Source organism: Aulonocara stuartgranti, assembly GCF_965226115.1.
Source record: "Aulonocara stuartgranti genome assembly, chromosome: 15".
Lineage (NCBI taxonomy): Eukaryota > Metazoa > Chordata > Actinopteri > Cichliformes > Cichlidae > Aulonocara > Aulonocara stuartgranti.
In genome coordinates, this window is record NC_138951.1 from 27,029,338 (window position 1) to 27,057,103 (window position 27,766).

Sequence of the window (27,766 nt, forward strand, 5' to 3'; positions counted from 1 at the left end):
AGTTGTTTGCACTAAATAAATTGCTTATATCAGCATGTGCTGACCACTGAAGGATATAAAAAAAACAACAACAGCAATAGAATAATATTAAACACAAAGTGAACCCGTCTTCCTTCATTAAATAGGTTCTTTTAGATGTTAAGGAGGAATTGACTTAACCAGGCTGGCGGAGAATGAAGACAACCGGACACCTGCTGCAGATGGGGAATCAGTGAACTTTTATTGAGACAGAGACAAGCTCTCAATCACAGCTCACATCAGGAGATTCCAAAGATTTGCTGTGAGGATGAGTATATATTCTCTAAAACTTACAGGAGGGGGTTGTGAGGAAAGTGCTGCATTAGCAGAAAAACAACTCCATAAAAGGAAATCGGCCTTGGGTGTTCTAGTCTGTTCGCTTGCAGATATCTTGCACCTGCAGGCTGAGGCGATCGCTTCTTATCGCTCTCAAGGCCAAAGTCGTGAGCACATTTTTATTACACAGTTGCACAGTAACTTTAAAGCTGAACAATATTTAAAGCTGAATAATGTTTAAAGCTGAACAATATTTAAAGCTGAATAATGTTTGATCAGATTATATTTTCTTCACCACTCAGTGCATTTTATCAACAATTTTAATATTTTTTTTTGGGAACGAAGGCATTTGTTTAAACAAAATGGATTTAATTTTAACAAGTCAGGCATGCAGCTGTTTCAACTTGTTTTACTCCATATGTCATCCATCTGTGCTTGGTGCCAAGGCTAAGATAAATGAGGAGCTATCTCATAGGGAGGAACAAACAAAGCTTGAGGAGGAGCTTCATCTGCCCCCACCTGGAAAGAGCCTCAAAAAGGAGAGCCTTCAGAGGCAAGAAGAGGGGTCCTTATTTGTCTCCAACGCTCTCAACAATACCAACGACCAGGACCAGAGACCACGACCTTCCCCAGCCCCCCAAACCCCTGACAGGTCATCACCCTCCTCCCACTCCTTTACTCCCTCCTCCCTGCACCTGAATTTCACTGAGGAGATGATGGAGTGGGTCAATGCTGGACTTGGATCTACTCCCCAGCCCAATCCCTTTTTGTCCCCTATAAACCCCCCACCAGAGCGGCCTAAGGTTCACCATCGAGCCCCGCTCCCAACAGAGCAGTTGAAGTTACATTGTGTGTGTTTTCTCTAAGGACAGTACGAAAACATTAAAGAAAGGGGGGGAAGAAAAGCCACCTCTTTCCTATCGGTGGAAAACTGCACCATGTCGATCAATTAATAACACTCACCTTCCTTCCATTTCCAGAGTGTAACATCCAACCATCTGTGTAAAATCCGAAATTCCCATGGTGTTGTTCAAAATGTGCTCTGGCACAGTGCTTTAAGTGGGCCGGTACGCGCCGGTACTCAGTACCGCCACTTCTAAATATAGCTCTTGAGAGTACCGCCACCTCTCCATGCGCCCAGAACGTGCTTTTAGCGTACCGGTACTCTCATTTGCACATCTGTTATAATCGTTTGGCTGCGCTGCCGCTTTTCAGAGCGCCCTTCACAAGCACGCTTCCTAATTCGTCCCATCGAGAGCATAGACTACATTAGCCATACACCAATGTCTTTTACAAGTGAAAAGCGCATGCGTCGCTTTTGCCGTTGTCATGTCAACAACTCAACGTGGTCCGGAGAGTGTGTGTAAAACGCGTAAACAGCTGCTCGGTTAAAATACAAAAACAATGAACACTTAATATGCTCTCCTGGCTTCAGACTCTGAGTAGTAAAAGAACAAGGTCAGAATCAGAAGACTCGCTGGCTGACACCCCACCAAGCCAGAATGATATCGCTGCAGGTCAGACGCAAGCTAATGAAAGCTGCACTAGTGCCGCAGCCGCGGACGACGGCACTTTTTGCGACGACGAGGACGAGAATGACACCATTTCTACCGATGACAACAGCCGCGTTAGCGAGCATGAGTGGCCAGAATGTTGGTCCCAAGCACAAGTCCGGTATTTCTCCACAAATTACAAGTGGCTGATCAGCAGAAATCAAAAGTTGGGTTGTAGTGTGTGTAGTCAAGTTTGTGCTCGCGTGGACATGCAGCAAGGGCAGAGAGTGTCGCAGGAGTGGAGTGGGTGCTTAATCTCGTCTTTTGGAAGGGACAAGGCTGCACAACAAAACTCACTACGAAAGAAAATAAAAGAGCACAGAGACTCAATTTATCACAAGAAAGCAGTTGAAATAAAAGAGAAGGCAACACAAAATACAATGCAAAAACACATTGAAGATATGAGAAAGGCTGACTACGCTTCAACTTGCAATGTGTTTAGAACAGCTTATAAGATTGGCAAGCATGGGCGTCCCTTTACAGACATGCCAATAGATGTCCAGTTGCAAGTCTTAAATGGTGTCAAGATGGGCAGAGTTTTGCACTCTAATAACTCATGTGCAAATATACTGGATCACATTGCAGCTGAAATGAAAAAGAAGGTAGTCAATGACATAGTGATGAATGAAAGAAAATTGTGTGTGCTCATTGATGAATCCTAACTGCTCCTGCAGAGGCCTGCATGTGTCCAACTCAGTGTTCCCAGTGAACTGGTCATCTTTGGTGGACCTGGAGCTCCAGCAGGAGATCAGGGTAGTGCAGCTCAAGACTCCGTCAGTCTGGGTCTCCTGGAGCCGACTGCACCCCCACAGCTGGTACACACAACTGTCTTCTCAGCAAAGAACCCACCTCCGTTGCTGGGCTTGTGAGTGTGCTACCATCTCACCTGTCTGTACCTTCGAGGTGGATATGGTGGGCATGGCTGAAAGTGTCCATCCCTTACTGACTAAGAGCAGGATGAAGCTTTCGAAGGACGCTGAAGGCTGGATGGTGGAGCGTTTCAGAGGAGATGAGGCCAGGTGCTCACACAGGTTGATTAAAGCTTGATTCATCTTAATCCTGAGCTGAAGTTTAAGTACAGCTGTCTGCTTACTACAGTGATATATACACCCGAATGTGGAGGAGGCTTTTCCATTTGTTACTGAATGCTGGCAGCCGCTCCTGTCGGAGCTGTCCGCTCTTTACTGCTGAAACTTTAACTCCTCCTCCCGCCCACCCATCTACCTGCTATTTTATTTCTAACTTAATAAAGAGGCTTTTTATGTCATTTTCCACTGTCTGCCTCATGTTTGTGCTCCATTATCAAAAACGATGGAAATCAAAATCAACCTTGACCATCAGAGGGCGCTGTGTCCTTCTGGAGCACATTCTCTGGTTAATCCGGGTTAACTGCGATCGCATACCGGACCAGTGGAGACGAGACGCCCACATCTGAGTCTTCTTCCACAAACTTTCATGTCAGAGAAAGATTTTCGAAGAGCATGCGGTGAAAAGAGCTTCTACCGTTTCGTGACGTGATGATTGCAGAAGTTTGAATTTCTTTGAACCTTGGAAAATAAAAGTTATGCTACTGTGAATATATTGATCTCAGGTGTTTTTAACCTTTGACCCTCACCCTTCACCTTAGTTTAACAAAGAATAAAATATTAGACTATTGTAAAACAAATCAGCAGGTACACTAGGTGATTTTGGTGTCATGTGACTGAGTTGAACTAAGAAGGCGAACCCTGGTGTAGTTGGCACACAGTGTGAATTAAATCTTGTTAAAAGCACAGTGAACTGGCTTTACTGGACCCCAAACTGGTTCCTTTAGCGGTGTAAGTGTGAGAAGCAGAGTTCAGAGTGAACAGAGTGTGGCGGTTTGAGTCACGTCCTCCCCCGCCTCAGGGCACGGCGATGCGTGCTGCAGCCTGCATGCTGACACAGACCTTGCCTCCCCTTTGTCTCCTCTGCTGCTTTCATGGACTCGTTGCTGTCTCAAAGCCACTTTTGATGGTTCTCTTCCAAAAGAAGTCACATGATCACCTGTGCAGTCAGAGACGGTCGGATGACCTCAGTGTTCATCTGTGCGCTCTGCTTTTATTCACACATCAACTGATATGTTTTCACTTTGCTGCTGTGTTTCGTGTCAATAAAGCTTCTTCGAATATGAAAGACTCAAACTCCTCCCCCTCCACCTGAAACCAGCTGAGACAAGGACGAGCGAGGTGGGGGAGGGAGGAAGACAGGGTAGGAGGAGAAAGAAGAGGAGCAGCAGAGAGAGAGAGTCAGTCCAAGGAGGAGAACAACAGCAGGAACCGACTCACCTGGACTTCGCAGCCAGGTGAGCATGTGTGTGTTTTGAGTTAAATTAACTGATTATCTACAGGCCGCATTGTCTCTTTCTAGATAACGGCGTCTGTCAAATACCAGCACTGTGGCTTTAAAGTTCTACAGTTCTTTACAGAACCCGGTTCTTAAGCTTGCATGAGGACCTTTACCTTAACTGTGAATAACATGTTGGTATCACCAGTCTGATTATGTATAAATATTCCATTTCTGTAAATGATCCAGGTTTAGGTTCTTAGTAGAACTCTTATGAGACAGAAACAGGAGGAGAACCCTCGCAAAGGTTCCTCATGGTACTATAACCCCTGTGGTTCTGAGTGATCCTGCGTTCATATAAAAGTGTTCTGTATAGAACCTTGCAAAGAAACCTGCAGAAAGAATAACTCTGCAGAGACAGTTCAGGTTGAAAGGGTTCCACTCTAAAACTTTTACCTAAGAACAACCTTCACGTTACTCGGGGTTCTGCAGAGGCTCAGTCTGCTGGTTTGTCTTTATTCAGTCCTTATGCAGCTTTAAAGACTCAGAACACACATGTTAAATCAGACAATATTTGAATGGAGTTTGGTTGTAGCAAAGAAAAAAATTCTGTTTAAAGTTTGGCCTCACACCTGACTGTGTGTGTGTGTGTCTGGTGGGGTAAACTGATCTTCATGAATGGTGGTTCGGTGTGGAAGTGTAACTGACCTGGGAACACCTGCGTGTGTCCCTGATGGTACACTTCCGACTCTGACTTAAAAAAACACATTAACACACACGGCCAATGAAGAACCATCAGTTAACCAAGAAGCCAGAGGGGTTTGAACCTGGACCTTCATATTGTGAGGCAACCATGCTAACAGCTATAGTGTTTGGTTGCTCTCTGTTGTTGCTGAGGAGCTTCAGAGGTGAGTGGGTGTGAATCAGTGGAGATGTGTCGTAGACTGATGTCTCAGTGTTTTCCTCCTGCTTTCACTGCAGACTTTGCCATATCCAGGCTTTTACACTTGGAGACACACAACCACTCAAGCCTGTGGGCAATCTAGAGTCACCAGTTAACCTAACCCCACTAACAGCATGTGTTTGGACTGTGGGATGAAGCTGCTGTGAGGCCACAATGCTGACCACATAAAAGTAAAGAATCTAAAATAAAATACAAGAAAATAATGACAGTTATTAAAAAAAGCTGAGTAGGATATTTTTTAAAGATGTCCAAAAAGTGTTCAAAACCAGCAACAGACTCTTTACAGAAACTGGAAACACTGCAGCTTACCGTGTTTGTTGGGAGCAGTGATGGTTATAAAGTATTGAAACAAGTGCAAAAATACAGCTCATAAGGTGGAAACTGAGTTTCACGTTTTTAATGACCCTGAAAGTGAATCTATGCTGTGAGCCGTTTCATCCTGCAGCTCCGTGTCAGCTTGGTGAGGATCTTCAGGAAGAGTTCCTCAGGCTTCTTCTTTGAAAGTTTCTGCCTTTTGTTCTCGGTCAGAATGATCTCACACTGCTTCAGTTATGGTGAGGTCCGGCTCTGATCACTCCCATGCTGAAACAGGAAACTGCTGTCAGTCAGATGTTTCCAGATTTTCCTGCATGATGGATCATCAGTTTATCAAAGATCTCCAACACCACTGACTGAACTGCAGCTGAAACTATGACAGAGCCTCCACCGTGTCACAGATGGCTGCAGACTCTGTGAAAATGGTCAGGTACAAGGACTGAAGATGAGTGAAAAAGCAGCCAAAGTCCAAAGAAAAACTTTGAAAGACTCAGAAGGCTGCAGGATTCTTGCTCATGAGCACTAAAACGTCAAGGAAGCCAAAAAAGCAAAATATGAAGAAATGAGGGGCATGTCGACTTCTGCACAGTACAATAGTCAGTGCAGTTTAACTTTCCTTCATTCCAAATGGTAAAGGTTTATATCGTTTTGTTTGAGCTCATCATTTTTATGGTGCTCTTTAGATTTAATCTTCTTTATTTTGCCTTTGTTTTATATTTAATTTTGTATTACTGTTTTTATAAATTTGTATGCTACATTTTATTTTCATTAAGGTTTTTCTGTTAATTTTATATTTTTGTTTTTATTAATTTTTTATTTTCTTTATATTCAATTTTATATACATAACATTATTTTTATTGTATTTTCGGTGTAGTTTAATTTAGCTTTTTATGATTTGTTTGTTTTTTTTAATTATAGTTTTTAAGTTTTAAAGAAATTTTATTTCATTGTTTTAGTTTATTTGAAATGTTTTCTTAAATGTGTAAAACTTTTAATTTAACATTTTAATAATTTTTCTTTAGTTTGTTTTTATTTTTATTTATTTTAATTTCATAAATGAGTTGTGAACATTAACATATACAAATTATACTTTTTAAAGAAGTCGGTAGCATTAAAGTTGTGCTCGAACATGCCTACATGGCTATGTGTAACTGGGTCACCTGACTTCTTGCTGTGATCTGTCATTGTTCCTGCAGCCACTGGGGGGCACTGTCTCTGGTAAGCCTGCCTGTGCATGGGGATGAGTGCAGTTCCAGTCAGACGAGGAGCCGTGGCGGAACTGTCTGGTCATGTAGAGACAGTTTCCTCAGGTATGTCAGCGAGCCAGCCACACCCTGAAAACACAGCTGCTAAAAACACCTGGAATCAGACCAGCACCAACAAAAGCTTCGTTCACACATCTGCAAAAAAGAGTTTTCCTCCAAATCACGTTGAGGTGTGCACACAGAGAATATCACAGGGTTCAAAGGTCACGGGGATTCCCAGAAACAGTAAAACGGTAACTGCTCAAACATCCTGGACAGTTTAAGAGGCCAAAGTTTAGCAGGAAACAGTCAGCTGACTCTCACTGGAGGTAAACTCGTGAAGGAAGAAGAGATGCCGCTGAAAGCTGAAGCTGATTTTACCCATAAGACACCAGGATTTTTTAAACGCGCGCATGGAAAAGCAGCAGCTGTTCGGGGTGGTGCAGAAATCAAAATGTTAATATTCACGGAGAGGTATTTACATTTTATGAATGGGATTACATCGATTGTTTTGAACCCTTTCATCAAGCGCAGGATGAAAGCTTCCAGAAAGAGCACCCCCTATGGGAGAACGGCAGGTGGGTCATGACAGAGCTCCACAGTGGAATAATAGGGAGTTTATATTCTCCATTTGTATTTTGCTTACGATGTGGCGCAGACCACACAGCTCTGGATTCACCCCTCCCTTCGTTATACCTGCAGACAGTGTGTCTGTATCTCTGAGCCATCTTCAGGAAGTGTTCTCCAGACATGTTGGAGGACAAACTTCTTCTGTGGATGCTTCAGTAATGCTGAGCTCCAGGCTGGGTGGAGGCTGGTTCACTAACCTGATACAGTGACAACATCTGATTGGAGGAGTGCTCTGTTGCTATGGAAATGTTTAAATTAAATTGCAAGCTACACAGACACACACACACAGGTGAAATGCTGCCCCTGGGTTAGTTTTATTGATATATCACAAATTCATAACAACAGAATCTCAGGGTACTTTATATTGTAAGGTAAAGACCAATAATACAGAGAGCTCACCCCCTATGAGCAAGCACTTTGCCGACAGTGGGAAAGAAAAAATCCCTTTTAACAGGAAGAAACTTCCGGCAGAACCAGGCTCAGAGACGGACGGGGAACAGGACAAAGACATGCTGTGGAAGAGAGCCAGAGATTAATAACAAGTATGATTCAGTGCAGAGAGGTCTATAAACACATAGTGAGTTAAGAAGAAACATCCAGTGCATCATGGAAATCCCCCCGCAGCCTACACCTATTGCAGGATAACTAAGGGAGGATTCAGGGTCACCTGGTCCAGCCCTAACTATATGCTTTAGCAAAAAGGAAAGTTTGAAGCCTAATCTTAAAAGTAGAGATAGTGTCTGTCTCCTGTATCCAAACTGGAAGCTGGTTCCACAGAACAGGGGCCTGAAAACTGAAGGATCTCCCTCCCATTATACTTTTAAATACTCTACTAAGCCACCTGTACAGGTTGGTAAGGCCTGTCTGTGTATGTACTGGGTCAACCATTGGCTCCACCCCTTGCCTGAAACATAAACAGCTGGAAGGTGAAAGCTGATTAACAGCTCCTCCTCCTCCTGTTTGCTGAGAGGGTGCGGAGGAGGATGTGGAGCAATCTCATCCGGTCAGTCAGAGGAGGAGAATAAATGATAATGGATTGGATTTATATAGCGCTTTTCAAGGCACCCAAAGCGCTTTACAATGCCACTATTCATTCACTCTCACATTCATACACTGGTGGAGGCAAACTACAGTTGTAGCCACAGCTGCCCTGGGGCAGACTGACAGAAGCGAGGCTGCCATATCACGCCATCGGCCCCTCTGGCCAACACCAGTAGGCAGCAGGGTAAAGTGTCTTGCCCAAGGACACAACAACCAGGACAGAGAGCCCGGGGATCGAACCGGCGACCTTCCGGTTACAGATACGCTTCCCAACCCCCTGAGCCACGGTCACCCCATGATGATGATATTTGATGAAGAAGAGGAGCAGGCTCTGTGCCTCATCATCTCTCTTGTTCCCTTTAGGCTTAGGTGGAGTCATCTGATCAGCAGCAGACCAGACCCGGTTTTACCTGAGGTGGAGAGACACCAACTCACACACAGGTGAGACAGGTGTGTGTGTGTGTGTGTGTGTGTGTGTGTGTGTGTGTGTAGCGCTTTGCTTTCAGACCATTTGGGGACACTGTGCTCGGTCCTCACTGGTGTGATGTGTGATGAAGATGAAACTGGTGACACGTTTCAGTTGTTCATCCAGGTATGATGAAGGCTGCACACACACCCTGCTTATTCTTCAATTCAAACTTTATTAACACAAATGCAAAAGAATGCATCAATGAAAACAAACGTGACATAAAATAATTTTTATAGCAGCAGAGTGTATTATTATTGCTGTTGTTTAATAATGATGATGCAATTTAACACGGTTAAACACTGAGTATGAATCCTTGTCCCCAGTTGGGCGTTTACATCCATGACACATAAATAGAATTACAAGTAAAATTTAAAAAACTTAAAACCACAACAGTCTAAGAACCAAATCTACAATAAACACACACTAACCAGGAAAACAGAACTACCAAAAATAAACAAAGTTAATAAAACTGCTGCTGCTCTGACTTTCAGCTGGCCGTCATCACTGTGAGAGGTTTAATACGTGCCCATGCTCCGCTGTAACCAAGGTCACTGTTGAATTTCACTTCCCACAGCTCATTTCATTTAAATTCTTATCCGGTTGTTCAGTCTGACGTCACTAGCCGTGTCTGGGTCTAAACTCCGCTGCAGGTCCATATATCAAACGATCACTATGGCATTACTGAGAGTTGAAAAACTGTCTAAAGTCTTTCATCTTTAATAAAATGATCAGCGTTCTGCTCTACCAGGTGTAACAATTGAGTTTAACATCCAGGCATCCATGAAAACGGAATTTATGACATTTAACGGAGTTAGAAGTTAGCAGGGAGTTAGCTCGCTAGCTTCTATCTAAATACAATATAGCATGTCCTGACTGCGGGGTTTTGGAAACAAATTAAAACGTACAGCTCTGCTATCACTTCCAACATAAATGAAGACAGAAAACTAAACAGCAGTGACGTTTGTAGGGTTACTGAAGTTGGGCTAGCTGGTGTATAATGGTGTGCTACGTGACCGCTAGCGACACAGCTATGTTAGCATAATATAAACAAGCTAACTTTTTTTCCACTCGATAAAAGTTAACGTGAGTGTTCTCGGTGGTCAGGAACAAATGTAATCGCATGGCAGGATGCTGTAAAAGGACCAAACTTCAGCCAGGAGAAAAACTGAGATAATCCATCCACAATACGAGGTTAGTCATTCATATACTGCTGCATGGGCTGGGCTGTAGTTACATCCTAAGGTTTTAAAAACTGAGCTTAAATAAACGATTAGTGGTAATAAAAGCCGAGGGAGGTCAACAGTGATCACTGACTGTTGTAGGAGCTTTTTGAGATCAAATAGAAGAAAATACATAACATTAATCATGTTAACAACACAAAAGCCATATTAAACGCAGACTACTTTAGACCCGGAAGTAGGATTCGTCGCGTCATCACTGAACAACCGGATTGTTTAATTTTATTTTCGTTTTTAACAGTTTTCATGCTCCATTCATCCATCATCATCCACCCATCAACCAATCCATCCATCCATCCACCCACCCACCAATCCATCCATTCACCACCCACCAATCCATCCACCCATCCATCATCATCCATCCATTCATCCACCCATCCATCCACCCACCAACCAATCCACCCATTCCACCCATCCACCTATCCACCCACCGACCAATCCATCTATCCATCCACCCAGCCACCTACCCATCCATCCATTCACCACCCACCCATCTATCCACCTGTAATGTTCTTATTCCTCTATGAATAAAACATCAAGAATTGCTCCTGGTGCTAGCTTCAGCTAGCTGTTTATTATTCTTTCTACAACGATCACTTCTTCTTCTATTCTGTATATCTTATTGATTCCAGAGCGCCCCCTGTGGGTAGCTTCAACCATAGCAACTATCATTACATCCCCTTTCCAAACAGTGTTATAATAAGCACAATTACAAAGAGAACTGTTACTCTGTAACATCTGAACATTCTTGTCTAACATTCAACATGTTATAAATTGTGCAACAAACTACATTCAGTAGTGTTCTTTTTTTTTTATAACCAAAAGTTGTAGCACAAGTCAAACAAAATAAATCCAAATGTATACCTTACATCTTCCAGAATGAACCAAATGAATCCCATACAGCCCTCAAGCACATTAGAACTCTTCACCTTTGACAACTTGAACAGTCAATAACACATAACTCAGCAGGTCTCAATTAAGTGTGAACAATTACTATTCTAAATGAATTATTATCCGTTATTTACCTGTGATTTATTATTATTAGTATTTTTTAACAATTCTTTACCACAACAGTTCACACTTGTTCTATGAGCCTCTCTGTAGGTTTCTTAGGTCTGGTAGACCTTCTCAGTATCTCAGACATTGGGGAAGGTGAAGGAGGCTCACTGTGGTGCTCAACAGGGTTAGCACCTCGTTGTTCAGTTCCAGTCTCTGTGTCCTGATGTTTAACATCCTGTGTCTTTAACAGACTTCTCCGGTTTCTTCTTAACACTTGTCCATTCTCTGTCTGAACAGCAAACGATCTGGGCCCTACTTCGCTGAGAACTGTTGCTTTTTTGTCCCAGAAATCTGGACCTGCAATCCTCACAACATCTCTTTCCTGAAGCGGTTCCAGACGCCTTGCAGTTTTGTCATAGTTCCTTTTCTGTCTGTGCTTGAGTTTCATCCTTTTGTCAGTCAGCTTGTTGTCATGTGCATTGTCATTTTCCTTGGAAATGTGTGGAAGTGTGGTGCGGAGCTTGCGATGCATGAGTAGCTCAGCAGGTGATGCCCCACACTCCAGGGATGAAGCTCTGTAGCTTAGCAGAGCCAGGTAAGGGTCGGTCTTACTGTCTCTTGCTTTTTTGAACAATCTCTTTACTATTTGGACTCCTTTTTCTGCCTGTCCATTCACTTGGGGATACAAGGGACTAGAGGTGATATGTTGAAATCCATATTGTTTTGCAAAGTCACTAAATTCTCTACAGTCATATTGTGGACCATTGTCACTGATGACACACTGTGGAATTCCATGTCTGGCAAAAAAGCCCTTCATGTGTGTGATGACTGACTGTGCTGATGTACTGGAAAGCTGTGCCACTTCTGGATAATTAGAATAGTAGTCAATCACCAAAACATAGTCCTTGCCATCCAGATGAAATAAGTCCGTGCCTACCTTTTGCCATGGTGCAGTGGGTAGATCTGCTGCCAGTATTGGCTCTTTTGTTTGTTTATAGTGATGTTTGAGACATGTTTCACATTTCTGTATCATCTCCTCAATATCCCTGTTGATGCCTGGCCAGTAAACTGCTTCTCTCGCTCTCCTTTTACATTTCTCCACTCCAAGATGTCCTTCATGGATACGCTGAAGCATGTCCTTCCGCATGGATTGAGGAATGACAATCTGGTTTTGTCTCAGCACCAGTCCATTAGCCATGCATAAATCAGCTCGCACAGAGTAGAACCCTGGACAGACTCCTTTTGACCACCCATTCTGTATAAGGTGGGATACTTTCTGCAGCACTGAATCTTTTGTCGTCTCCTGTACAATTTGCTGCAACATGACATCTGATGCTGGGAGTGAGGCAGTTACCATGTTTACATGTGTTTCAGCCTCCTCGGCTGTAGTGCTGACTAACCTGTCACCACTTGGTGCTGGCGCTCGGGATAAAGCATCCGCGAGTACGATATATTTCCCAGGCATGTAGATCAGCTCAAAATCATAGCGCTGCAACACCATCATCATGCGCTGAATTCTGGGTGACATGTCGTTGAGGTTCTTTTTTCTGATCGAGATGAGAGGTTTGTGATCAGTCTCTGCTGTAAAGGTTGGTAATCCATATACATAGCTGTGAAATTTTCCACACCCAAACACTAAGCCCAAAGTCTCTTTTTCAATTTGAGCATAGCGTTGTTCAGTTTCTGTCACTGATCTGGACGCATATGCTACAGGTTGCCACTTGTCTTTGTTCCTTTGGAGCAGAACTGCTCCTAAGCCATCTTTTGAGGCTTTGATGAATGTCAGGACCGGCTCTGTAGTTACAGTTTCCTTCAATTTTTTCCACTCTTTCTCATGCCGGGCCGTCCACTCAAACACTTTGGTGTCCTGTAGCAGCTCCCTTAGGCATGCTGTCTTGGAGGTAAGATTAGGAATGAACTTACCCAGAAAGTTGATCATTCCCATTGCTCGCAAGACACCTTTTTTGTCAGTGGGTGCTGGCATATCCAATATGGCTTGTACCTTTGACTGATCAGGTTCCACCCCTTCACTTGTAACCTTATCTCCCAAGAAGGTCATCTCTGAAACACCAAAGAGGCACTTGTCTCTATTCAGTTTAAGTCCATTCTTGTTAACTCTCCACAAAAGTTTCTCCAGCCTTTCATCATGTTGTTGCCTTGTATTTCCCCAGACTACGAGGTCATCTATGTAGACTCTGGTGCCTTCCAGCCCTTCGATCAGGGACTCCATTGCCCTGTGGAAGATCTCTGGTGCTGATTTAATTCCAAATGGGAGCCTCAAGAAACAGTAACACCCAAATGGCGTGTTAAAGGTAGTGTACCTGCTGCTTTCTGGGTCTAGCCTCAGCTGCCAAAATCCATGTGATGCATCCAGTTTGCTAAAAAACTTAGCTCCTGCCATTTCACTCATTATTTCCTCTCTCTTAGGGATCTGATAATGCTCTCTTTTAATATTTTCATTTAGATCTTTAGGATCAAGGCAGACTCTTAAGGCACCTGTATTCTTTTTCTTGACACAAGTGATAGAGTTCACGCAGTCTGTGGGCTCTTCCACTCGTTCAATGACACCCATTTGAGTCATTCTTTCAAGCTCTTTTTTCAAACTTGTCTGTAATGGAGCAGGCGCTCTCCTTGGGGCATGCACCACAGGCACGGCATCATCCTTGAGCTGGATTTTGTAGGTGTAAGGCAATGTTCCATGTCCTTTGAAGACTGAAGGAAATTTACTGATAATGTCTGAACTTCCTTCATGCCCTTGGTGTTCCACTCTTTTCCCTTGTTTGGCTTCTTTCATGGTGTCAGTATTAATCTGATAGATCCTCTTTACTAGTCCCAAGTCCTCAGATGTTTTATCTCCTAAAAGTGACTCGTGTCCATCAGGCACGATGGTGAACAAAATGTTATGCTGTTTGCCTTTAGCTGTCACTTTAAGTCTGCATCCTCCTTTTGTTTGTATTGGCTGGTTATTGTAGGCCCTCAGCGGTGTGACTTTCTCTGTAAATCTTCTAGGCTTCTCAGTCAGTGCCTTGAAATCCTTCTCGTTGATCAAGTTAGCTTTGGCCCCTGTGTCAATTTTAAATGTTACCAATGTCCCATTGACTAACAGTGGAGCAGTCCATTTATCATCTGTGACTGAACTAACACTTTGGCCAGTGTTATGTCTTGAAGACTGTGCATTGACATCTTCTTCATGTGACACCATCTTAATGAAAAATGTTTCACTTAGATCATCACTGTGTCTTCCTGCACAGTGTGTATTTTTTGTCCCTTGTTTTTGGAGAGAGACATTTTTGCATAATGGTTTTGTCCTTTACATTTTGCACATTTTTTTCCATATGCGGGACATTGTTTTGGTCTGTGTTTCTCTCCACATCTCTTGCAAGTGAACATTTCATTGTCACACGTTTTGTTTCTGTTGTCGTTGTTTTTGAATTTACTCCATGGCTTTCTTTTAATTGACACTGCATTCACTGCCTCATTTTCTTGTTGCGCTGCTCCTTGAACAGGCTCTCTAAACGTCAGTACATGTTGTCGTGCTAGCTCACTGGCTTGACTTATCTTTATAGCACTTTCCAGCATTAGTTCTGTTTCTCTCAACAGTTTCTCTCGGAGCTTCTTCTCATTAGTTCCAAACACTATTTGATCTCGTATCATAGAGTCTCTGAGATCACCAAAATTGCAGGACTGAGCTTTGATCTTGAGGTCTTTGAGAAAAGTATCAAATGACTCACCCTGATGCTGTAAGCGTGAGCGAAAGACGTATCTCTCGTATGTTTCATTTTTCTTTGACAGACAGTGCTCGTCAAATTTCTTCATGACTTCATCAAAGTTATCTTTGTCCTCGGGCTGAGCAAACACAAAAGTGTTGAAGACCTCTATTGCTTCTGTGCCGGCGATGGTGAGCAGCATGGCTATTTTCCTTTCATCTGCCCGTTGATCCACTCCGACAGCTGCAATATACAGTTTGAACTGCTGTTTGAAAGTCCTCCAACTTGCATCCACGTTTCCAGTCAGTTTCAACGGACTTGGCGGTTTTATTGCATCCATCTTGTTGCGTTGCTTCTTATTCTTAACCCGTCTCCTGGTACCATGTAATGTTCTTATTCCTCTATGAATAAAACATCAAGAATTGCTCCTGGTGCTAGCTTCAGCTAGCTGTTTATTATTCTTTCTACAACGATCACTTCTTCTTCTATTCTGTATATCTTATTGATTCCAGAGCGCCCCCTGTGGGTAGCTTCAACAATAGCAACTATCATTACACCACCCACCAGCCAATCCGTCCACCCATCTATCCATCAATCCATACATCCATCACCCATCCCGCAGAGGGCACTCCACCTTTTCCGTGGCCACTGAGTTGGAGATGCTGATTTTCATTCCAGCATCTTCACACTGAAATGTAAACTGTCCCATAATGAGCTCGAGGTGTTAGCCTGTAGCAGAACAGACATCCTGAAGTCACCAAAGTCTCCACCTTCACCTCCATTAATTTACTGCACCGGAATTTCTATCCATTAAGTTAATTCGTTCATTAGTCTTTTTAGTTATCAAGTTGTAGAGGTCATTCATCTGGATGAACATCTCAGAAGATCAGATCAGGTTTTGGAATAAAAACACCTGAACCAGAGCCAAGTGGGAATCTGAGTTTCACCAGTACTTCATCAGTACTTCCCCAGTACTTCATCAGTACTTCCTGATATTGACAAATTGTCCTTTTGGCTAGGCGTTCAGTGCCGAATACCATTTCATATTTTGTTTTGTTTTGTTGAAACGGGTCGTCCTTCATTTATATTTCAACCTAAACTCTGAAACTCTCACATTAGATCACATCGTCTTAAGATATGATAATGATGTCGCCAAACAGGATTTCTATTTTCCTTCTTTTCCGAGCTGGGCTACAGGAGGATGCTTGTGTGACTGCTTTTAATTCTCGTAAAATCTTTATGTTCAGTAAATTTGAGCTTGGGATTGAAAACCAGTACTAAATACTAAAAACCATAAAATCTTTTTTTTATTCAGTAACTTGATTGTAAAATGTTCCAGTGGACAAACATACAGAGACTTTTCTATAAGATGATTATGTCTCAGGCACAGAAGGACATTAGGACTGTCTGAATGTGCAGGTATGGTTTCTGCTGCCTCACCAGGTGATGTGGCAAAACACACATGACTGCCTAATGAGCATAGAGCTGGCAGCTGGCCAGCGACTGATGTCAAAACATCTATTTTGGTTCACAGGAAACATGTTTTGGTTGTAGTTAATGATCATAACCTTGGCATGCAGGAACTAATCCACGGATCAGATTGCAGTGACACAAGAATCCAGATTAATGTTGGATTAACCTGAAAGCTGAGTCACATCAACACCAACGTTCTGATGACACAGACAGCATAGTTTCGTGTAAAACAAAAGCACAACCCTAACCTCCCAGGCTATAACTCTGGCTTTTTTTTTTCACTTTTAGATTATAAATTACAGTCAACCAACCACTTTAATAATAATAATGGATTGGACTTATATAGCGCTTTACAATGCCACTATTCATTTACTCTCGCATTCACACACTGGTGGAGGCAAGCTACGGTTGTAGCCACAGCTGCCCTGGGGCAGACTGACAGAAGTGAGGCTGCCATATCGCGCCATCGGCCCCTCTGGCCAACACCAGTAGGGTAAAGTGTCTTGCCCAAGGACACAATGACCAGGACAGAGAGCCCGGGGATCGAACCGGTGACCTTCTGGTTACAGATACGCTTCCCAACCCCCTGAGCCACGGGCGCCCCCCACTTTATTAGGTACAGCTTTCTACTTAACTGGTTGGAGCTCCTTTTTCCTTCAGAGCTGCTTTGACTCTTCATGGTTCAGATTTACAAGCTCAACAGGCACCTGGTGTGGTCTTCTGCTGCTGTAGCCCATCTGCTTCAAGGTTCAGAGATGCTATTCTGCAGTCCTTGATTGTAACGAGTGGTTATGTGACCTGTTTTCTCTGTTCCAGACCTTCTCTGTAAACTCAGAGATGGTTGGTGGGAAAATCCCAGCAGGTTGGTGGATTCTGAAAGAACTACGCTATATTCAAAGTGACTTAGGTCACCTTTCTTCATCATTCTGATGCTCAGTGTGAATGCCAGCAGGTTGTGTTGATCATGCCTAAATACCATGATGGTTGACGATGCATATGCACTAATAACGATCGTATGAACCCAGTGCCGTGGCTGGTGAATGTATACAGAGTCATGGGAGCAGACTTAAAAGCAATTGTTTTGAATGTGAAGTTCAGATGGATGGTAAATGTAAAGCTTTAGTTCAGGTTTTTCTTACTAGCATGTGCTGAACATTTAAGCCTGGAACAGTTGCCCACCAAAATAAAAGCATGCTGTGTTTAGTAACGGTTACAGGAGCACTGGATTCATTCTGAACAACAAAGCCTGATTTAAAAACACAGGTTGAGCCGATAATCACAGCTCCGAGCTGGTGGCCAGTGCCATGAGCACATCAGAAAATGTCAGTTTTTGTTGTTCTGAATAAAGTTTCAGCAAATCGAAGCTGCAGAGTGACTCAGAGTCAGTTTCAGGTCAGCGCCCTTTTACTCATGCAGCCAGGTGAGATTGTCACCTGGGCTGTTTGGTCGGTTTCTGAGAGGGAGGGTGAGGTCATGTGACTCTGCTCAGGTAACTCACCTGAGCAGGAAGAGGTGCTGTCAGTGCTCTGACTCCCTGAGTGTGAATGTTTGCAAGACGTCCATCATGTCGCCGTCTGATTGCCAGTATTGTTGTTGTTGTTTCCCTCAGCTCTCACTACCCGGCTTGTGCCTCTGCCTCTACGCCTCCGTGCTGATGTTCCAACGCAGGAAGAAGAAGCACAGGCTGGAGATCTCGGCGCCACAGGACTTCCAGCACCGCGTCCACACGTCGTTTGATGTCACCTCGGGATGCTACGTGGGGCTGCCGCCGCAGTGGCAGAGCGTCATCGACACGCTGAAGAGGCCACGCCCCCTGGTGGACCCCTCCAGGATCACCAATGTTGAACTAGGACCCAAAAAGGTGGGATGGATCATTTCAATAATCTCTCAAGGCTGCTGTAAATGTAATGGACCTGTGTCTGATGATCAGGTACCAACGCCAGCATGATGACGGATCAGTCGAATGTATTGATTGCGTATTTGCGTGCGCTGGTCCAAGCGGTGCGTCTCATTGAACATCAGAAAGCTGATGAAGAAGCTGATTTATTGATGAACAGCGACATTAACGACAATCACAGCTTTCTGCATAGATCAGAACCAATCTGAAGTACCTTCAGGAACTTTCCTAGAGTCGGGTCCTTCACAGTGACTCTGCTTCCTCGTCATGGATCACCATGTAAAAACGTCTTTACTGTATCAATACTTCCTCGGGCACCGGTTTAGCTCAGTGGGATGAGCAGGAGACTATATGCCATATGGCTGACAGCCGACGGCATTTAAAACAAAGGAATCTGAATCTTTCAGCTGCACCACAAACACAAACTCTAAATCCCAGAATAAACTTCCTCATTCCTTCTGTCTGCAGCAGCAGTCTGAAACAAGGTGTTTAATCTTTAGTTCAATTTGATTAGTACCAACTCAAAACTCTGGAGTACTTGGAGTTTTTTCTTCTTTAATATTGTAGCTGTAGTTCATCAGCGAGTACTCATGTATTATATACCTGTATCACCCGCAGTTCACGCTAAGCTCACCTGGTAAACCAGTAAAGCTAATGTAAACATGACATCGTCAGTCATTGTTTTTGTTCTCTGGTAGGTAAAACTTCTTGTTAAAATGATGCTGATGCATACATGAAAACATCAATACATAAACAGGTGAGCAACTGTGTACTCACCCATTTTAAAAGGTTTAAATGGTAAATGGCCTGTATTTGTATAGCGCTTTTCTAGTCCCTAAGGACCCCAAAGCGCTTTACACAACCTGTCATCCACCCATTCACGCACACATTCACACACTGGTGATGGCAAGCTACATTGCAGTCACAGCCACCCTGGGGCGCACTGACACAGGCTGCCGAACACTGGCGCCACCAGGCACTCTGACCACCAACAGTAGGAAACGGGTGAAGTGTCTTGCCCAAGGACACAACGACTGAGACTGTCCAAGCTGGGGCTCGAACCGGCAACCTTCCGATTACAAGGCGAACTCCCAACTCTTGAACCACGATCGCTTAAAGCAGTGGTCCCCAACCCCCAGGCCTCGGACTGGTACCGGTCCGTGAGTCGTGTGGTACCGGGCCGCGAGAGTTGAGGCTCAGGTCTGAAATGTATGGTTTTCAGGGTTTTTATCGGTTTTCAGCGTTATTTTGTCATCGTTTTTATCGTTAACTCGGTTTTCCTGGGTCTTTTCACGTGTGTTATGAATAAATCGTCTTTTTTTCTGTACCGGTACTAGTTTTATTTTGTTGTATTTATCCGCGACACCTTAAAGGCCGGTCCGTGAAAATATTGTCAGGCATAAACTGGTCCGTGGCTCAAAACAGGTTGGAGACCGCTGGCTTAAAGGGCAGGCTCACAACATCACTTTCTCATCTATTTATTTAGTTGATTATTAAACATTGATTTTAAATGGCATTTCATATTTTCAAACCAAAAATACTACTACTGCTACTAGTAATAATAATAATAATAATAATGATATGAAAAGTTGAAAAATGCTTCAGCAGATGATTTTGGTTGAAATCATTCTTTTTTATGTATCCAAACAATAATTTTTATTTGTTTTTCTTCTGGAGATCACCTCAGATATCTTACAGATTTAAGGGTCATGGTATTATTATTATTATTATTATTATCATTATTATTATTATTATCATTTTTATTATTATCATTAATATTTGTACTAGTAGACGCAGTAGTAGTAGTGGCAGCAGCAGCAGCAGTACTAGTAGCTGTAGTATAGTGCTCAGAGTTCAGGGATGAGTTCCCTGTCCTACTACCAAGAGAGTTTCGGATGATGTGAGAGTACCAAGAAGGTGTTTGTGTATCTGGACTGAGGAAAGAGGATGAGGAGACTAGGTGATGGAATAAGGAAGTACAGAAGGTATTCAAAAGAAGATATTAGCAAAGTAAAAGGGGGACAGTCAGAGAGATGAAGGAAGTAGGCAGATGTACAGCAAAGAGAAAAAAGAATGGGCTTATAGTGAGCTGTATGTAAGGAAGACAGAGTGAGTAAGAGCAGAAATGTGCTAACGATTGAAGACACTGCGACGAGAAAATGGAAGAAGGACTCTGAGCTGATCAATGTAGAAAATGAGAGAGAGAAGGACAGATGGACAGTTAGTGAGGACCTCAGGAAGTGCGGAGGATTAGAAAGGAGGAATCAAAGGCAGGCAAATGACGCACCTGTGCAGGTATGGGGAGGTCTAGGAGAGGGCGGTGGGTGGTGAGAGGATGATGAAAATGAAGAACAAATCTACCGGGTCTGAGAACATGGTGATGTGCAGTACAGAGGGATGAAGCCGATGATACCATGAAGACACAGGAACGAGGTGTCCAAGGTTAAATCGATAGGTGAACAAGCAGCAGTGTGCATTCATGCTGAGGAAGAGCTCTGCACATGTGATGTTTGCTCTGAGAGGGTCGATGGAGAAGGTCAGGAGGAGCTTCACTGAGTCTTTGTGGATCAGGGAAAGCAGATGATTTGCTGCTAAGAGAGGACGTGTGGTCCTGTGAGGAAGTCTATAAGGGTAGTGCAGCAGTGTGGTGGTGCTCTGAGCCGTTGGAGTTACTTTGATTTGTTTTGGTTTCTTCTGCAGACCATCGTTCGTGGCAGCTTCATCGGCCATGGAGACTACATCAGTCATGTGATCTCTGAGTTGACTCGTATGTCGGTCAGCAGTTCCAACTCTCTGCGCCGGAGCAGTCCGTCGGCACGGAAACGTGCCCGATCGATGGGCCGGCTGGGAGAACTGGCCGAGGACGAGTCGTACCAGTACGAGGAGCTAGGTCACCGCGGCGGCAGTGTGAAAAGTGGTGGGAGCTCTACCTACTGGCAGGACCGGATACGACAGGTGCGCAGCGACAGCAGCAGCCCCAAACTGAATGGGGCCCTGCAGAGAGCCAAGTCTACCTGCCAGGTGGATTCCTCGTCTGAAACCACACCCCTTAAACTAGACAAACCTCAGAGGACAGGTGAACCAAGTGGACTGTACGCCCGCAGTGAGGGGGCGGAACTAAGAAATAGGACAGCTTCCTACACTGTGGAGACCAATAGGCACCAGGTGAGGCTAAGACCAGCTGTGGGTCACCTGCCTGACCTGCTGTTCTCATCCAGAGAAAATTCAAGAAGACCGCATTCGTCCTACGACCTCCAGGTGAAACTCAGTGTTTGGATCACTTCCACCATTTTAACAAATTCATTAGAATGAGTCTGCTGAGGACAGACCAAACCATGTGAAGCTACACAAACTAACATCAACACATCTGATTAGAACAAGTATAGGAAATGGCTCGATACAAAATGCAGATATATTAGCTTAGGATAAATACAGACTATAGAAATGTAAATAGCTAGCATAGCCTGACCTGAACAGGAAGAAACCGCTAGCACAGAGTAGCATAAAAAGGGGAAACACCTGAAGCTTTAACTCAGTGTCTCTTCTTTTTCTCCATCAGCTGGCCTCACCCTCCTCCCGCCTCCTGCCTCCTCCTAACAGCACCAGCAGTCCCATCATCACAGGTAGAGCTGTATTTCAGAGGCTGCCTCGCCCATCCTCTGCCTTTAATGCTCCTATCAAATCTCCAAACTTAACAACTGAGGACAGCCCCTCCCAGCCCCACTCTCCCCCAACCGGCTCCCCAGGTCACGCAGTCGCCTCCAACCAGCAGGCGGGGTCCGATGGCGGTCCTCCAAAGGTGACCCATGAGCAGTTCAAGGAGGCACTACAGATGGTGGTGGACCCTGGCGACCCGAGGATGACTTTGGAGAACTTTGTGAAGATTGGAGAGGGGTCCACAGGCGTGGTTTGCATCGCCCGGGAAAAGTACAGCGGGAGACAGGTGGCTGTGAAGATGATGGACCTCAGGAAGCAGCAACGGCGAGAGCTGCTCTTTAATGAGGTACAGGTGTGGTGAGGTGGGTGAAGATCTACCTGTTTGCAGTTTGACTGATCTTCATTTCATATGTCTCAGGTGGTGATCATGAGGGACTACCGGCACCAGAATGTGGTGGAAATGTACCGTAGCGCTCTAGTGGAGGATGAGCTGTGGGTCATCATGGAGTACCTGCAAGGTGGCGCTCTAACCCACATCGTCAGTGAGACCAGGTGAGCTGGAAGTCTCTCAGGTGTGTCGTCTGGGAGATGTTCTCTGTGTTCATGGGGCGATCGTGGCTCAAGAGTTGGCAGTTCGTCTTGTAATCATAAGGTTGCTGGTTCGAGCCCCGGCTTCGACAGTCTTGGTCGTTGTGTCCTTGGGCAAGACACTTCACCCGTTCCCACCTACTGGTGGTGGTCAGAGGGCCTGGTGGCGCCAGTGTCCGGCAGCCTCGCCTCTGTCAGTGCACCCCAGGGCAGCTGTGGCAACAATGTAGCTTGCCATCACCAGTGTGTGGATGACTGAATGTAGTGTAAAGCGCTTTGGGGTCCTTAGGGACTAAGTAAAGCGCTATACAAATACAGGCCATTTACGATGATGTTTCTGCGTGGTTCAGGTTGAACGAGGAGCAGATAGCGACAGTCTGTGAGGGGGTCCTGCGGGCGCTGTCTTACCTGCACTCTCAGGGTGTGATCCACCGAGACATCAAGAGCGACTCCATCCTGCTCACCCTGGACGGGAAGGTAACACCCTTCTTCTTCTTTGTGACACATCTTTGACATTTACAGAACTTCTTAAAAATTAAACCTGGATTATCAACAGATACAGAGAATTCACACAAACTTGTGTTTATCACATAATGAGTACCCTAAACCCAAAAATGCCTAATGACGACCATCTCTATCTTTTTAAAGTTTGACATTACAGTTAGGCAAAGCTGAGTGTTTGTGAGTTTTTATTTCTAAAATATTAAAAATTTTATAAATTATAAATACTAAAAAATACTAAAATAATTAAAGACCATTTATAATCTCAAAGATAGACATGTACCAATATATGTCTGTCTTTGTCTGATTGATAAGAGGTTTCTAATCGTTTCCATTAGAGTTTGTATGACTGCCAGTACTACTTTACAGTAAGGAAAACAACTTCTGCTGATAACGAGGATCAGGCATCTTTTTTCCAGATTATTTATGTTATTAGTTAGTCAAAACTCAAATGCCAACAAACTCAATAAACTGATCTGCAAGGCCAATAAAATGTGTTATCCAAGTTAAAATGGCCATGAAACATTATATTATAAAAGCCAGTCTAAATCATGAAGCCCTGATGTCAACTGTCCCTGATGTAACTGTGAAGCTGGATTCAAGCTGGAAGTTAAAATTTTTTGGAACATGTTCAGAGTCTAAGGGTTATTTTTGTGCAGCCCCTGGCTTCAACAATGAGTTTATGGTAAAAACAATGATATACTGTCCACTTTCACTCTCTGTGTTATCAGCAGTCAGCGGTTCTTTGTTGTTTGGCTAGCTGCAATGAAATAGGAAATCCACTTGTTGGTTGTCAGAGGTTGCAGAACACTTTATTAATAAGGACAGGGTGGAGGAGAACCTGTTTAAGTTACCAGACGGACAATCTGGAATCCGACACTCGTCTCGTTTCCTCTTCTAGACAGGTGTACCGCGCTGTGCAATCAGCTGACGTCAGCACAAAACTGCTGCTGACTGATTTTTAGTTTCAGTGTCCTTATTTTCCTCTGAGTTATCAGTTCTGTCACTAGTTAGCTAACATAAACTAATGTGAGTCTATTAGCTGCAACCAACCTAGTGACATCATATTCTGTACTGACAGAAGATGGCGCTAAACACATTCTAAAGTTAAACATGTATACCTTAAATTCAGCTTCACAGATAAAGTTACATTTGGCAATGTATGAGAGCAGGGCTCAGTGGTGTACATTATACATGTGGTGTTTCATGTCCACTTAAAGGACAGTCCTGGAAAGCACCTCCCAGCCACTCCATAATGCACTGGCCAGTCACAGTAGCATCCTCAGTGAGAGACTTGAGTTTACCCATAATGCACCACTGAACGACACAGGACATCATTCCTGCCTGTGGATATCTCTGTACAACTCCTCCATCTAAAGCACCGCACACAGTCCAATACCTGCACACCCTCTGCAGAGAAAATAACCGCCAGTATGAGGGACACCTCAACTTGAACTCTGTCTATATTTAATTTTGTGTATATTAGAGCTATTTGGTAATACAATATTTTGCATTATTTCATGACCTTTAACTTGTTAGTTATGTCCTTGCTGTCTTGGAGAAACTGTGACCACATCATTTCCTCTGGGATTAATAAAGTATTCAGATCCTGATAACAGTGACTAATCAAGCCTCAGTCAGATATGACTGAAATACTGCTGAGCATCGGTCACACAAACAGCTGGAAAAGGATTCTCAGAGGTTTTCTGTTAGTAAATCTATGAAATTCCTTCTTGGATCCTGCTGCAGATCAAACTGTCCGACTTTGGTTTCTGCGCTCAGATCAGCAAAGAAGTCCCAAAGAGAAAGTCTCTGGTCGGGACCCCATACTGGATGGCTCCTGAGGTGATCGCCAAAATGCCATATGGCACCGAGGTAAAGACAGCACATGAAGGATGTTCCTGCCAAATAATTTAATGAGTCGATTAAACCGGTGGAAAAAAGCTGGACAAGTCTTAGGATAAGTCTTAGAGTTAAACAAAAGTCCAAACCTCAGTTTGAACAAGGTTAAACAAATATCACATTTATATTTACAGTAACTGATATTCACAGTTCTCAGTAACCAATCACAGTTTCACATGAAAACTAAGAAAAACATCAAATAGTTACGTTTCTAGGTCTTATTTCAAATTAAAATGGTAAAAAAAATGGCCTGTATTTGTATAGCGCTTTACTTAGTCCCTATGGACCCCAAAGCGCTTTACACTACATTCAGTCATCCACCCATTCACACGCACAAATTAAAAGCATGCCTTTGAGGTCTGACCATTTCCTGTTTTCAGGTGGACATCTGGTCTCTGGGAATCATGGTGGTGGAGATGGTTGATGGAGAGCCACCGTATTTCAGTGACACGCCCATCACTGCAATGAAGAAGCTGCGAGACGAAGCAGTGCCAAGTGTCAAGAACGTCCAGCGGGTCAGACACACACACACACTTAGTTTTATTTTTATATGGAGTGAGGACCCGAGACCTGAACATGCTTTGAGGACCAACAGACATACATATAAGGGTCCTTCTAAATTTTATCTGTCACATCTTTGTTCTCATGTAAGTTAAATCTGAAAACACAAAATCAGATTTTTTCTGAACATCAGTTACTAAAATGCTAATATGCTGGTTGTGGGTCGTGGGCCCAGATTAGTTGTAGCATTTGATGATGATGTAATCATTCATCCTGACAGTCGTTGATGATGTCACTGTGTTTGTCTCCAGGTGTCTCCCGTGTTGAAGGACTTCCTGGGCTGCATGTTGACCCGTGACACGCTGCAGAGGAGCAGCGCCGCCGACCTGCTGGAGCACCCATTCATGCTGCAGGCCGGCTCACCACGCTGCCTCGTTCCTCTGGTGGAGCAGTACCGCAAACGCATGTCACTCTGCTGAACACCCGAGACCCATCTGAAGAGGCTCGCCCGAACCCAACCCTGATTCCTCCGAAGACATCTGAGGCTCAGCTGGGAGACTCTTATTGTGGCTCGGTTGCGCATCAGCTCATCTCTGATTGGCCAGACTTGCTGAACAGCTGTTGGTGCTACTCTGGGGCGAGTGTTTTTTAAAATGGAGAATTTAAACTTTAGAACATTTCAGGCTCCTTCATGTTTTCAAAGATCCTAGTTTATACAGCATTTCAGTAATTTTACAGCCGACGTCAAACCTTTAAATCACAGATCAATAATAATGATCAGCTCAGAGCTGTGGGTGCAGAACAGCTTCAAACAAACAAGTGAAAACAGACACGTTCGTTTCAGCAGAGCCGGAGATGATCCTCTGGCTTCAAGAAGTTTCTCTCTGTATCAGAGCCAATAAACAACCAATAAATTGATCAATGCTGCTCAGCAGAGATCAGCAGAGGGTCAGCTCTGGATTTAAAGCTCTTCATTGGGAAAAAGTTTTACCCCGTGAGGATGATGATGATGAGCTCTTCCTCCCGTCGATCGGTTTATTTTGAAGCTTTGCACAGTTTCAATGTGACTTTGCACAAAAGATGCAGATTAAATTTTTTTATTTAACCTTTTTGTCTTTTTCCGTTTGTCTCTTTGTTGAGTCCTTTAAATATTTTTATTGAAGCTAAAATGGATCCTGACACAGAGAAAATGCCATTGCAGCCAAACGTCCGGTTGCTCCCTCACAAAGTCCAAATTTGACCTGTTACTGATGTTACCTCTTCAGGTGGAAAATCTGGATTTCTAAATTTAAAACGGGGACATGACATGCGTGTTAATCCAGTTACTTTAAAACATCATAACAAGAATCAAAATGAGAAATTACAAAGATTGTTGCTTTAATTAAAAAGATAACAGCTCATCACTCTGTTTTGCTTTGAGTGGTTTCATTCAGCTTTTTTATTACTAAAAAAGAAATAAAGTCCAAGATTTTTATTTAAACAACAGGCAAATGGCCACAGAGTCCTGAAATATTTCCCAGTTGCTCAAGCCTGGTGCCCTGCTCTCAGGGTTAAAAACCTTTTGACGTGCTCCTCATGAGAGAATAAGGGAGCCACTCGCTTACTCAGTGATTAGCTCCTATTCCAAAGACAAAAGTCTGCGCTGATTGATTTACAGGTGTGTGTCTGAGCTCAGTGTGTGTGTGTGTATGTGTGTGTGTGTGTGTGTGTGTGTGTGTGTATCACGCTGCTTTCTTCACTTCAACTGTTTCTTTTTAAATTCTGGTTGTTTCCTTTTGTTGACACTAACTATATTTCATGAAGCCAGTTTAATATCTTCACAGGCAGAAGATGATCCTGGTCTCTAAATGCAGGTTCTGGTTTCTGTTCCTCGGATTTAGTCTTGGGTGTAAAATGCAGTTTTGAACATCCACGTGCAAATCTGCTGCACTGATGATGTTCTCAGAGATGCTGAATCATAATTAAAAGGCCTCCCTCTTTGCAGACTATGTGGTAAGTTCTGTACCTAAAACTAAAAATCAGAGTCTTTGGAGTTTAACGTTTTATCACTTTTAGACAAATAAAAGTTAGAAATGTTCAGATTTGATTAAAAGCATCCAAAGTTTATATGCTAAGTGGCTCAAAGTAGTTTTAACTGGCTTCATTTTTCAGCACTGGGTTTTTCAGCACAACAAACTGTTTTCATTTTTATTCTTCCTCTTTCAGCTGAAACTGTGGATTTTTTTTTTTTTTTTTTTTTTAAATGACATCAGAAACAGCAGTATGCGACATTACGTGATGGCAGAGCTTCAGTTCATCCTTTGTCTTTTTTTTTTTTTTTTTTTTTTTTTTTTTTTAATAAATAGGACAGGGGGAATGAATGAGAGAAAGAGGGGGAGAGAAAGAAAGAAAACCAAAGGGGAGAAGAGACGGTGAGAAGGGGGGGGAAGAGAGAGAGAAAAAAAAAGAACTCCTGGGTCACCTGTATGGAGAAAAAAAACAAAACAAAC

The 27,766-nt window shown here is 43.5% G+C and overlaps 1 protein-coding gene across 5 annotated transcripts; it reads left to right on the forward strand.

Moving 5' to 3' along the window:
* The first annotated feature begins 3,923 nt into the window (after window positions 1-3,923).
* Window positions 3,924-26,382, forward strand: pak6b (p21 protein (Cdc42/Rac)-activated kinase 6b). Of its 5 annotated transcripts, none has more exons than XM_082506976.1 (11): window positions 3,924-4,170; window positions 6,627-6,740; window positions 8,709-8,786; window positions 17,841-18,092; window positions 20,829-21,386; window positions 21,688-22,131; window positions 22,204-22,337; window positions 22,724-22,850; window positions 24,657-24,749; window positions 25,157-25,291; window positions 25,589-26,382. In XM_082506976.1, the coding sequence occupies exons 4-11, from the start codon at window positions 17,886-17,888 to the stop codon at window positions 25,754-25,756; spliced, it is 1,866 nt and encodes a 621-aa protein (XP_082363102.1). In that variant the 5' UTR covers window positions 3,924-4,170; window positions 6,627-6,740; window positions 8,709-8,786; window positions 17,841-17,885; the 3' UTR covers window positions 25,757-26,382. The 5 variants fall into 5 exon arrangements, with proteins under 5 accessions (XP_082363102.1, XP_082363100.1, XP_082363099.1 ...); XM_082506974.1 differs by having other exon boundaries at window positions 3,928-4,170; window positions 8,709-8,795; window positions 24,624-24,749; XM_082506973.1 differs by having other exon boundaries at window positions 3,929-4,178; window positions 24,624-24,749.
* Window positions 26,383-27,766: the final 1,384 nt, after the last annotated feature.

What these genes read in the sequence shown, in the direction of transcription:
- pak6b (XM_082506974.1), top strand. Translation starts at nt 17,886, where the DNA reads ATGTTCCAACGCAGGAAGAAGAAGCACAGGCTGGAGATCTCGGCGCCA. An exon ending in TGCTCACCCTGGACGGGAAG is followed by an intron (nt 22,851 to 24,623) that starts GTAACACCCTTC and finishes ATCCTGCTGCAG; the next exon opens with ATCAAACTGTCCGACTTTGG. An exon ending in AAATGCCATATGGCACCGAG is followed by an intron (nt 24,750 to 25,156) that starts GTAAAGACAGCA and finishes TCCTGTTTTCAG; the next exon opens with GTGGACATCTGGTCTCTGGG.